The sequence below is a fragment of the Chlamydomonas reinhardtii genome (assembly GCF_000002595.2).
Source record: "Chlamydomonas reinhardtii strain CC-503 cw92 mt+ unplaced genomic scaffold scaffold_28, whole genome shotgun sequence".
Taxonomy (NCBI): domain Eukaryota; kingdom Viridiplantae; phylum Chlorophyta; class Chlorophyceae; order Chlamydomonadales; family Chlamydomonadaceae; genus Chlamydomonas; species Chlamydomonas reinhardtii.
In genome coordinates, this window is record NW_025061541.1 from 1,361 (window position 1) to 13,425 (window position 12,065).

General features: G+C 69.2%; 1 protein-coding gene across 1 annotated transcript in view; it reads left to right on the plus strand.

The window, feature by feature from the left end:
* Positions 1-3,075: 3,075 nt before the first annotated feature.
* The window catches only part of CHLRE_28g757497v5 (uncharacterized protein), an 11,722-nt gene continuing 2,732 nt past the window's right edge, over positions 3,076-12,065 (plus strand). The window contains exons 1-4 of the mRNA XM_043072990.1: positions 3,076-3,604; positions 3,794-6,829; positions 7,003-10,667; positions 11,455-11,548. Of these exons, the coding sequence (XP_042914078.1) occupies positions 3,598-3,604; positions 3,794-6,829; positions 7,003-10,667; positions 11,455-11,548 (6,802 nt within the window). The 5' untranslated portion in view covers positions 3,076-3,597. The remainder of the gene's footprint in view (positions 3,605-3,793; positions 6,830-7,002; positions 10,668-11,454; positions 11,549-12,065) is intronic.

The window sequence follows — 12,065 nt, forward strand, 5'->3', positions numbered from 1 at the left end:
CACAAGTACCTTGGCCCCCCGACTGGCGTGGCTGTCCCACAGCCTCCGCCACGTACCCCGCAGAAGGGACGCATCCGGGGGCGGCATGCGAGGGTCGCCCTCCACCGCCGCCGCTGCTGCCGCCGCCGCCGTGGCAGGCCCCGTGCTAGGCCCCGCCCCGCCCGCCGCCTGCTCCTGCAGCCGCGCGGACCGCCGCGGCCCCTCACCTGACTGCTGGGACAGGGACGCATACGACTGCAGTTCTCTCGCCGGCGTGTTCTGCAGCCCGGCTGCCGCAGAGGTGCGGTGGAGCCAGGGGTCCAGAGCCACCGGGTTATTGTGGAAATGTTGCGCCGCCGTGGTGGTCAGCTGCGCCGCTGCACGCTGCCACTCCGCCTCCCGCTCCACCAGCCGCGACTGTGCCGCCGGCTGTGTCCCCGAACCCCCCGCCTGCTGTGCTGGCGCTGGGCACGGCATGGCTGCAGGGCGTGCCGGAGCCGGAGGTGCGGCCGGGTTAGCCGCGGTGATGGCCCGCCGCACGTCCCGCACCGTGTAGTCCGCCAAGCTGACACCCGCAATCCGGCAGTGCTCCGGGTGCACCACCACCCCAGCCTCCGGCGCCAGGAAGTACGGCGCCCGAGGCCACGCCCCCGCCCGGTCCCCTGGTGATGCTGCATCGTACGCCGCCCGCTCTTCAAAGGTGCTGCTGCCGCCGCCGCCGCCCGCTCTTCAAAGGTGCTGCTGCCGCCGCCGCCGTGGCAGGCCCTGTGCTAGGCCCCGCCCCGCCCGCCGCCTGCTCCTGCAGCCGCGCGGACCGCCGCGGCCCCTCACCTGACTGCTGGGACGGGGACGCATACGACTGCAGTTCTCTCGCCGGCGTGTTCTGCAGCCCGGCTGCCGCAGAGGTGCGGTGGAGCCAGGGGTCCAGAGCCACCGGGTTATTGTGGAAATGCTGCGCCGCCGTGGTGGTCAGCTGCGCCGCTGCACGCTGCCACTCCGCCTCCCGCTCCACCAGCCGCGACTGTGCCGCCGGCTGTGTCCCTGAACCCCCCGCCTGCTGTGCTGGCGCTGGGCACGGCATGGCTGCAGGGCGTGCCGGAGCTGGAGGTGCGGCCGGGTTAGCCGCGGTGATGGCCCGCCGCACGTCCCGCACCGTGTAGTCCGCCAAGCTGACACCCGCAATCCGGCAGTGCTCCGGTTGCACCACCACCCCAGCCTCCGGCGCCAGGAAGTACGGCGCCCGAGGCCACGCCCCCGCCCGTTCCCCTGGTGATGCTGCATCGTACGCCGCCCGCTCTGCAAAGGTTCACAGGTGCCGCGGCTTGCGGTGCTGCAGCACACAGGCAGGCTGCCATGCCCCATCCACCGCCGGGGGCAGCACGCCAGGCCCAGGCTCCAAGAGCCGCCCCGTGTAATGGACGTAGGACACAGCCCCCGCAGCGTTAGCCACCCACAGCTGGTCCAGGCTAACCCGCCACTGTGGCGGCGCCGCTGGCGGCTGAGTGGCTGGCTGCGGCGGATGCTGTTCCACACCCGCGCTCCGCACGTGGCCGACCGCGGCCGCCAGCCGGGCAGGCAGCCCCGCTGGCGCCGGCGCGTCGCTGTACACCCACGCCCACGTGGTGGCGGAGTCCGGGCGCACATGGGTAAGCAGCGCCCGGGTGAGCATCTTCCAGGGTTGCTGGCCTGGCTGGGCAAGGAGGGCGAAAGTCTTAGCTTGCAGGGCAGACAGGAATGCAGGCAGGTCGACGTGGTTGACACCCCCGTCCTTGTACGGCAGACATGCCGTTTCCCACTTTGGCAGCAGGAGCGGGTTCCCATGCGACACCAGGCTGGCGTCCTCAGCGTGCATGGAGCGCGCAGCAAAGTGGTCCACCAGGTCGGTGAGTTCCTTCAGCTGCGCAGGCGACGGCCAACGAGAGTCAGAGACAGGGCAGCCCACAGACGCGCCACAAACGCCATGCCGCGAGCCCGCCGGGTGTACAAGTCAGCTGCAGCCGCATCCGAGTCCCATGACAGGGGCACACCCAGGTGCGTCACGGCGCCCGTGGTAAACGGCACCCCCGTGTGTGGGCAAGGGCCCGTCAGGTGCGCAAACCTGCCAAGGCCCATGGCCTTGCTCTTGTCCGGATGGACACGGGCATTGGACGCGCGGCAGAACAGCTGTACTGCCGCCATCAGGACCGGCCCGTCCACCGCCGGGTCGCGCGCCGTGAGGGTCGTGTCGTCAGCGTGGTGGGCAGCAGGTGGTGCCTGCTCGCCGCTGGGTAACAGGGGCGTGCGCAGTGCCCCTTGCTCCACCTGCCGCCGCAGAAAGGACGTCAGTGGCTGCATCTGGATGACCCACTAGGTGGTGAGGCGGTGCTGCCCTGCGGCAAGCCGTTCAGCACTGGGAAGGCGTCAGAGAGCATCCCGTTCACACACACGCGGGCAGAGCCGTTGGCAGTGATCAGGCGGATCCAGCGCAGCATGCGCGGCCCAAACCCCAGTCCCTCCGCGGACGCATACAGCCACTGCCGGTGCACCCGGTCATACGCCTTTTCAATGTCCAAGAAGTACAGCGCACCACCCTGCCGTGGCGTGCCGTCCGCGCCCACGTCCAGGCGCATCCATTCGATCAGGCCTTGGAGGTACAGCGCGTTGTCTCCAATCCAGCGGCCGGTGATGAACGCAGTCTGCAGCTCATCCACAACTGCATCCAGGGCGGGCTGCAGGCGGGCGCTGACGGCCTTGGACACCATGCAGGAGGCGGCGGGTGTGGGTGACGCAGCGGCTGCCACTGGTGGCGCCCGCGGACCACCCGCCGTGGCCTCGCCCTCGCTGCCAGCTCTGGTGGCGGGGGGAAGCACCCGTGCTGCTGCGGCTCCCCTGAGGGCCGAGCGACAGCAGCAGCCCTCTTCACAGCAGCGGGTGGCAGCGGGAGGGCTTAGCGGGGGGCAGCCGTCGGCAGGCGTTGGGGGGCCGCCGGCGGCCAGGCGTCGCACTGCCGGTGCTGGGTCGGCTGGCGCGCAGCAGCAGCCCAGTGGGGCTCCCGCGTCACAGCCGCCCTTTGATCAACTTTACTTTACTTTACTTTACATTACTTTACTCTCTTCTCTTGCTATTCTTGCATCCTCTCTTCCTTCTGCACAGCTTTGAAACAGTTGACGTCATTTCTCTCGCGCTGTTTGACTTGCTTCCTTTTGTTTTAGGCTTCTTAAGGCCTACGAACCACTGTGAAGCAGTTTGCATTTGTGGGCGTCCTCGTTTTTCGTCAGTCCACTTTGCAGCTGTAGCGCGACACTCCCTCTCCAGCGCCCTTCAGCCTATGCCGGCTTGTGCTTTGGAACTCGACACTGCTATGGAATAGGATTCTGGCGGTTCAGGAGCGTCGCCGTGGAGTTGGCGACATTTCGCTTGTCGGCATTTTAACATCTCGGCGAGCACCACACTTCACCAGCTTGGAGCCGGCGGCGTATCAACCTTTGTGGTTGGTCATTTGCATCCGCGCGTGCAGCAGGGTGCTTTGGGTGTGGCGGTCGGGGGAGCCCTGCAGCACTTGGCTGTTGTTTTGGGGTGTGGCTCGTCTTCGTGCCCTTGTTGCCTGGTGCCTGGTTGCCTGGCGCCCGCCCTGCTGTGATGCCCTGTGAGTGCTGATCCTGGGTAGCTATGCAGTTGCTGGGTGATCCTGGTCGGTTCCGCCTGGTGTCTCAGCGCAGCCAAGACACCAGGGGCCAACGCCAGCCATACAGCACACCCGCACACGGCGCGGCCACAGCAGCACATGCCGTGCCGTGTGGGGGGCCTGCATTTGGGCATCGCCGCCCACTGCCAGACTTGGCAGCGGACAGCACCCCTGCAGGTGGGGGCAACACTGCCAGCCCGTTCTTCAGCCCCGGGCTGCAGCTCCACCTTGCCCTGTCTACGCATAGCCTGGCGGACGGCGTGCAGGACCTGACGACTCAGCCCCAGGGCCCCAGCCTGCCTACCTACCCAGTCCTTCTGGTGGGTGCCACCACGGGGCTCCCAGAGGGCGAGCAGCTGTCCTCAGCCGGCGTCCGGGAAGTGACCAGTGCTGCCCTGTCAGTGCTGGACACCATGTGCCGGCAGGGCAACCAGCCGCAGCTCTTGCAGGGCCACTCTCTGCACAGCACAGGCCGCCCCTCCCGCACGTTTGCGGGGCTGGCCTTCAGCCGGCGCGCGACCAGCGCCAGCAAAGCAGCCTTCACAGCGGAGCTCATGCGCAAGTCGCCGCTGGCGGTACCGCTCCAGCGCGGTCAGGCTGTCCTCACGGTTCACGTGCCAGTGGACACCCGGCCCATCATTCCGGGCACCTACACCGTCACGGTCAAGATGGTAGGGGGCCCTGTGTGGGGGGCTTTCCGCGGTCGCACTGATTTGGTGCTGCAGGCGGGTGGCTATCCCACCACCTCGGACCCCTCGAACCTGGCGTGTGCTTATGTGGTCTCAGAGCAGTGCGCCAAATCGGTGGGCCCCAAGGGGGAGCCCCAGGCCCCCGCAGGCCAGGGCATCACCAACCACATCTTTGCCTGTGTACGGGGCCCAGTCTGGGACCCGCAGCTCTCTCACCTGCATTGTGCCAAGTTTGAGATGCCAGGTGAGGAGCCCATGCAGGTGGAGGTCCGTGGCGCCCCCCAGGCGGCTGGGACGGCCACGACAGCTGCGGCAGGCAGCCTTGCTCAGGCTGCAGCCGGGGTCGCCGACCTGGGTGGCAACACCTTGGGTGTGGTGAGGCCCGCGGCTGCCATGGCGACCGCAGCGGACATCGTTGACCACGTGGGGGACGTGCAGATGCAGGAGGCGGCGGGTTTGGGTGACGCGGCGGCTGCAGCTGCTGGCGCCAGCGGGCCACACAGCAGGGCCCCGCCCCCGCTGCCAGTTCTGGTGGCGGGGGGAAGCAACCGTGCTGCTGCGGCTGCCCTGCGGGCCGCACTGCAGCAGCAGCCCTCTTCGCAGCAGCGGGTGACCGCGGGAGGGCTTAGCGGGGTCCAGCCGGCGGCAGGCGTGGGGGGGCCGCCGGCAGCCAGGCCTCGCCCTGCCGGTGCTGGGCCGGCTGGCGTGCAGCAGCAGCCCAGTGGCGCTCCCGCGCCACGGCCGCCCTTGGATCAGCAGGCAGCCGCTGGGCAGGATCAGGAGCAGACCGCTGTGATGCAGCGGTACTTGGCCGAGCTGGCGGACCTCAATCTCCAGCGGCAACGGCGGTTACAGCAACAGCAGCAGCAGGAGCTGCAGCGCCAGGGGCAGTCACCCAGGCCCCGGACCGGCTCCCAGGTTGTGGTCCTGGCCACGCGGGGGGGGCAGGACGGGGCGGGCGGTAGCCCTGGCGTGGCGGCGTCACGGCGTGGGCAACGTGTTGACATAGTTGACCACATGGGGGACGTGCAGATGCAGGAGGCGGCGGGTGTGGGTGACACAGCGGCTGCCGCTGGTGGCGCCAGCGGACCACCCGCCGTGGCCTCGCCCTCGCTGCCAGCTCTGGTGGCGGGGGGAAGCACCCATGCTGCTGCGGCTCCCCTGAGGGCCGAGCGACAGCAGCAGCCCTCTTCACAGCAGCGGGTGGCAGCGGGAGGGCTTAGCGGGGGGCAGCCGTCGGCAGGCGTGGGGGGGCCACCGGCGGTCAGGCGTCGTACTGCCGGTGCTGGGTCGGCTGGCGCGCAGCAGCAGCCCAGTGGGGCTCCCGCGTCACAGCCGCCCTTTGATCAGCGGGCAGCCGCCAGGCAGGATCAGGAGCAGACCGCTGTGATGCAGCGGTACTTGGCCTACATGGCGGACCTCCATCTCCAGCAGCAACGGCGGGTACAGCAACAGCAGCAGCAGGAGCAGCAGCGCCAGGTGCAGCCGCCCAGGCCCCGGACCGGCTCCCGGTTTGCGGTCCTGGCCACGCTGGGGGGACAGGACGGCGTGGGTGATGGCGCTGCCACGGCGGCGTCTGGGCGTGGGCGACAGGCGCAACCAGCCGTGCACGCACCGCCGCCGCCGCCACAGCAACAGCCCCGCTCTAAAGGGCGCGGTGGCCCCGCCCAGCTCCCGCAGCAGAGGGCAGGGCGCTTGGGCGGCGGGCTGCCTCCCCCGCAGGACGGTGCTAGCTCGCCACCGCACGTGCCCACTGGGCGGCCGGCCGGGGGACAGCAGGATGGTGGGGGCAGCGGGTCGCGGCGCCAGGGTGGAGGAGCGGGGCAGGCAGTGCCTCAGCCGCCGCCCCAGGCGCGGCCGCCACTGCAGACGTCACAACCGGCGGGTGGTGGTAAGGGCAGGGGCAGGGGCCTGGGCGCGCCGGCTGGGGCTTCGGCCGACACGGCTGGGCGCGCGGGTGGGGGTGCGGGCAGTGAGGCGGAGTACGGGGCCGTTTGCCTGACCCGGGACGCGTGTGTTGCCATCGGCTCTGACCTCGTGACGCACCAGAACCGCTGCGCAGATGTGCAGGGGTTTGAGTGGGCGCAGCTGGGCCACGACACGCTTGGTGGCCGCCTCCTCGCCTACCTCCGTGACCAGGGCGCCACCGTACCGGACTGGGCCGTCTGCCGCGTGCCGGCCGGCCGTACCGCCGTCCTGGCACAGCTGCGCGACGAGTTCACTGGCTGGTGGCGCCTGTACTCAGCCCAGCCTGCAGATACACCCCTGCCTTCCGACGTGACGGAGCAGCTGGATGACGCCGCGCAGCAGGTGCAGACGGCCTACATGGACTACGTGCTCCTAGACGCCCGCACCCTGCGGTCCGCTAAGCGTGGGCCGGCGGACCCCGGCGGGGCCAGCGGGCCCAGCCACCGGCAACGCCAGCACCGCAGCCGCAGTACCTCCAGCCCCATGAGCCTGGGCAGCGCTCCATTGCACCCCGGCGGCGCCAGCTCAGGTGCCGTTAGCATGAGCACCAGCGGCGGCGGCGCGCCCCCCAGCCAGGGTGGCGGCCGCCGCGGCAAACGCCACAGCAGCAACAGCAACCGCAACCGCCACGGCGCTGCCGTGGCCGGCGGGGGCTCATAATGCGGCCACCAGTGGGAGCGGCGAACCTTCGGCTGCTGACAGTGAATGTCAACGGCCTGGGCTCGCCGTTCAAGGCGCGGGCGCTGGTCTCGCACCTGCAGCAAGTTGGGGCGGATGTGGCGATGGTGCAGGAGACCCACGCTACTGACACGACGGCGCTGGAGTCTTGCCTTCGTGCCGCGCAGGGGGCGTGCCTTCCGTGGCGCCACTGCCTCGCTGCCAGCCCGGCAGCGTCGCCCCGCTCCTGTGGGACGGCTATCCTGGCGCGGAGTCGGCTGTCCCTTCCAGGCTGCGTACTGCAGCCGCCGTCAACGGATGCGGCGGGCCGTGTGGTATGTTGGGATTGGGACGTGGGTCACCTGCGCCTGCGCTTTGTGTGTGTGTATGCGCCCACGGCCGTGGCGGACAAGCCTGCTTTCTTTGCCGGGCTGCATCCCCACCTGGCCACGGACAGGGTGCTTGTTGTCGGTGGGGACTGGAACTGTGTCACCGATGCCAGTCAGGAGGCGGCCCCTAGCCCGTCACGTGCTGCAGGTGCCCCGCAACTTGCCAGCCTCCTCGCCCAGTTCAGTCTGGTGGACCCTTGGGCGAGCAAGCGTGGCGGCGCCAAGGGCTACACGCATCCGGCCACACCCAAGCCAGCCACTCCCGCACGCCTGGATCGGTGGTATGTCAGTGCCACCGCGGCGACGTGGGTGGTGGATGTCGCTCGCACGTACGGGGCGCCTGGGGACCACAACGGTGTGCTGCTCACCCTGTCCTTGCCCGACCTGCCACATGCGCACCGGGAGCAGTGGCGCTTCCCCACCTACCTGCTGTTTCACCCCTCGCTGCGTTTGGAGCTCAAGCAGCGCTTGGAGGCGCACGTTGCCGCAAATCCCGTGGCCAGTACAGGTGACGGCGCTTGCACGCAATGGGAGGCGGACAAGTTCTTCTTGCGGGAGGCCGCCACCAGCATCCACCGTCGGCATGCACGCCAGACCCGGGACGGGCTGCATGGGGTGGTGCTGGCCGCAGACGCGGCCGCTGCCCTGGCCGACCGGCCGGGTGCCAGCGCCGCGCAGCGTCAGGCTGCGGCCATGGCCAACTTGGCGGTGCGGGAGGAGCGGGCAGCTGCCGCAGCAGCCAGCCACAATGCCCGCGCTGCGCTGATGGAGGAGCATGGGGAGCGGGGCACACGCTGGTTCCATCGGCAGGCTGACGAGCCAGCAGCCGGCGCGCAGGAGCCCATCACGCACTTGAAGGTGCCGGGGCAACCGGCGCCTGTGGCGCTCACGGGGCCGGGCACGCGCAACACTGTCTCCGCAGCCGCCGCAGCCATGTACAGCAGCACCAGCCCCACCGGCCTGTTCCGCGTGCAGCCTGTCTGTACGGTGTCGCAGCAACAGCTTCTGGAGGCCATTGACCGCAAGGTTCCGGCGGATCTGCAGGCCGCCGCAGAGGGGTCCGGTGACGGCGCCCTCAGTGATGCCGAGCTGATGGCAGCGCTGGCTGGCTCCGCCAATGGTAAAGCGCCTGGGTCGGACGGGGTCCCGTACGAGGTGTACAAGGTTTTCTGGGCGCTGCTGGGTCCGCGCTTGTGTGCTGCTGCTGCCGCTGCCTTTGCTGCCGCTGCAGACGCCCACGATGGCGGTGAAATGGCGGCAACGCTGCCCGCCTCCTGGCGGGAGGGCATCATCACCCTCATCTACAAGGGCAAAAGCCTGGACCGCGCCGAGCTGGCGTCCTACCGGCCCATCACGCTGCTCAACTGCGACTTCAAGATGGTGTCCAAGGCCGTCAGCGCCCGCCTGCAGCCCGCCCTGGATGCAGTTGTGGATGAGCTGCAGACCGCGTTCATCACCGGCCGCTGGATTGGAGACAATGCGCTGTACCTCCAAGGCCTGATCGAATGGATGCGCCTGGACGTGGGCGCGGACGGCACGCCACGGCAGGGTGGTGCGCTGTACTTCTTGGACATTGAAAAGGCGTATGACCGGGTGCACCGACAGTGGCTGTATGCGTCCGCGGAGGGACTGGGGTTTGGGCCGCGCATGCTACGCTGGATCCGCCTGCTCACTGCCAACGGCTCTGCCCGCGTGTGTGTGAACGGGATGCTCTCTGACGCCTTCCCAGTGCTGAACGGCTTGCCGCAGGGCAGCACCGCCTCACCACCCCTGTGGGTCATCCAGATGCAGCCACTGACGTCCTTTCTGCGGCGGCAGGTGGAGCAAGGGGCACTGCGCACGCCCCTGTTACCCAGCGGCGAGCAGGCGCCACCTGCTGCCCACCACGCTGACGACACGACCCTCACGGCGCGCGACCCGGCGGTGGACGGGCCGGTCCTGATGGCGGCAGTACAGCTGTTCTGCCGCGCGTCCAACGCCCGTGTCCATCCGGACAAGAGCAAGGCCATGGGCCTTGGCAGGTTTGCGCACCTGACGGGCCCTTGCCCACACACGGGGGTGCCGTTTACCACTGGCGCCGTGACGCACCTGGGTGTGCCTCTGTCGTGCGACTCTGTTGCGGCTGCAGCTGACCTGTACACCCGGCGGGCTCGCGGTATGGCGTTTGTGGCGCGTCTGTGGGCTGCCCTGTCTCTGACTCTCGTTGGCCGTGTGCACATTGCGAAGCAGGTGCTGGCGGCGAAGCTGGCCTACCACTTCAGCTTCCTCAACCCGTCGCCTGCGCAGCTGAAGGAACTCACCGACCTGGTGGACCACTTTGCTGCGCGCTCCATGCACGCTGAGGACGCCAGCCTGGTGTCGCACGGGAACCCGCTCCTGCTGCCAAAGCGGGAAACGGCATGTCTGACGTACAAGGACGGGGGTGTCAACCACGTCGACCTGCCTGCGTTCCTGTCTGCCCTGCAAGCTAAGACTTTCGCCCTCCTTGCCCAGCCAGGCCGGCAACCCTGGAAGATGCTCACCCGGGCGCTGCTTACCCATGTGCGCCCGGCCTCAGCCACCACGTGGGCGTGGGTGTACAGCGACGCGCCAGCGCCAGCGGGGCTGCCTGCCCGGCTGGCGGCCGCGGTCGGCCACGTGCGGAGCGCGGGTGTGGAACAGCATCCGCCGCAGCCAGCCACTCAGCCACCAGCGGCGCCGCCACAGTGGCGGGTTAGCCTGGACCAGCTGTGGGTGGCTAATGCTGCGGGGGCTGTGTCCTACGTCCACTACACGGGGCGGCTCTTGGAGCCTGGGCCTGGCGTGCTGCCCCCGGCGGTGGATGGGGCGTGGCAGCCTGCCTGTGTGCTGCAGCATCGCAAGCCGCGGCACCTGTGGACCTTTGAAGAGCGGGCGGCGTACGATGCAGCATCACCAGGGGAACGGGCGGGGGCGTGGCCTCGGGCGCCGTACTTCCTGGCGCCGGAGGCTGGGGTGGTGGTGCACCCGGAGCACTGCCGGATTGCGGGTGTCAGCCTGGCGGACTACACGGTGCGGGACGTGCGGCGGGCCATCACCGCGGCTAACCCGGCCGCACCTCCGGCTCCGGCCCGCCCTGCAGCCATGCCGTGCCCAGCGCCAGCACAGCAGGCGGGGGGTTCGGGGACCCAGCCGGCGGCACAGTCGCGGCTGGTGGAGCGGGAGGCGGAGTGGCAGCGTGCAGCGGCGCAGCTGACCACCACGGCGGCGCAGCATTTCCACAATAACCCGGTAGCTCTGGACCCCTGGCTCCACCGCACCTCTGCGGCAGCCGCGCTGCAGAACACGCCCCTGTTCAACCTTGTAAGGATGATTCCTCAAAAAAAAAACGCCGGCGAGAGAACTGCAGTCGTATGCGTCCCCGTCCCAACAGTCGGGTGAGGGGCCGCGGCGGTCCGCGCGGCTGCAGGAGCAGGCGGCGGGCGGGGCGGGGCCTAGCACGGGGCCTGCCACGGCGGCGGCGGCAGCAGCGGCGGCGGTGGAGGGCGACCCTCGCATGCCGCCCCCGGATGCGTCCCTTCTGCGGGGTACGTGGCGGAGGCTGTGGGACAGCCACGCCAGTCGGGGGGCAAAGGTGCTGGTGTACCGGCTGCAACATGCTTACCTGCCTTGCGGGCTGTACAGGGCGGGCAAGGGCATTCGGCCACGGGTGACCACGGGGTGCGGGGGGTTGGGGGCGCACTGTCCTCACCCCGCCTGCGGGCCACCTGGCCCGCGGGCGTGGGCCAGCCTGACGCACATCTTCCTGGAGTGTCCAGCTTATGCGCAGGCGAGGACGTGGCTGCAGCAGCTGTGGGCCTGCGTTGCGCCCCAGGCAGCGGCGCCGCCAGTGACGGACGCGGGCTTCATGCTGGGGGACCGCATGGGTATGTGGGCCTCAGGCCCGCGGGGGGCGGGCGCGCTGCTGTGGAGCACTTTGCGGGCCACCTTCTTGTACGCCGTCTGGTGTGCGTACTGGTCCCGTGAGCCTGCTAAGCAGACGTCGGAGCATGTGGTTCGGGAGGTGGTCAGCGAGCTGCGCAGGGTGATGCAGCTGCGTTTCACTGCAGCCACGCTAACCCCTGAAACCCTGTCGGCTCTGCCCACACAGCTTCTCACCGCACAGCTCAAGGCGGCTAAGCTGGAGCACTTTGTTGCCATCTGGTCGGCGGGTGGCGCGCTTTGTGAAGTGGAGGAGGTTCAGGGTGGGTCACCGAAGTTGAACTTGCGGCTGACGCTTGCATCACCTGTGCAGGCCCCCTAGGTTTCCTTTTGGGCGGCGTTTCTTTCCAGGCGCTGGCGTGGCGTTTATCGTCATCAGCTTATCTGGCGCCCATGTGTTTTAGCTCTGGCTGGCGTCGCAGCGCCTGGGCGGCTGTGGGACTTCCTGCTCAGCGCGTCTTGCAGCGGGCTGGAGCCCGCCTAGTCAGCGCCACATCTGGCCCGTTTAGTTTTCTGCTTGTGTCTCCTCTGCCGGTTCTCCTGGGGTGTTGCTTAAGCAACCGACTTGTGGGGGTGGGGTGGGTTTGGGCGGGGCGAGTGCGTAGCGCTGGTGTTTCCTCTTCTGGCGCGCGGTGGTGGTGGTTCTTGCGGTTAGGCTGTGGTGTAGGCTGGTGCTTGGGTTAGGTCTGGCGGTGTTTTTGTGCAACTCCTCCCGGGGGGCGGGGGGGCCAGCCTTCTGCTCTGTCTGCCGGGTCGGGGTGGGGTGGGGTGGGATGGATG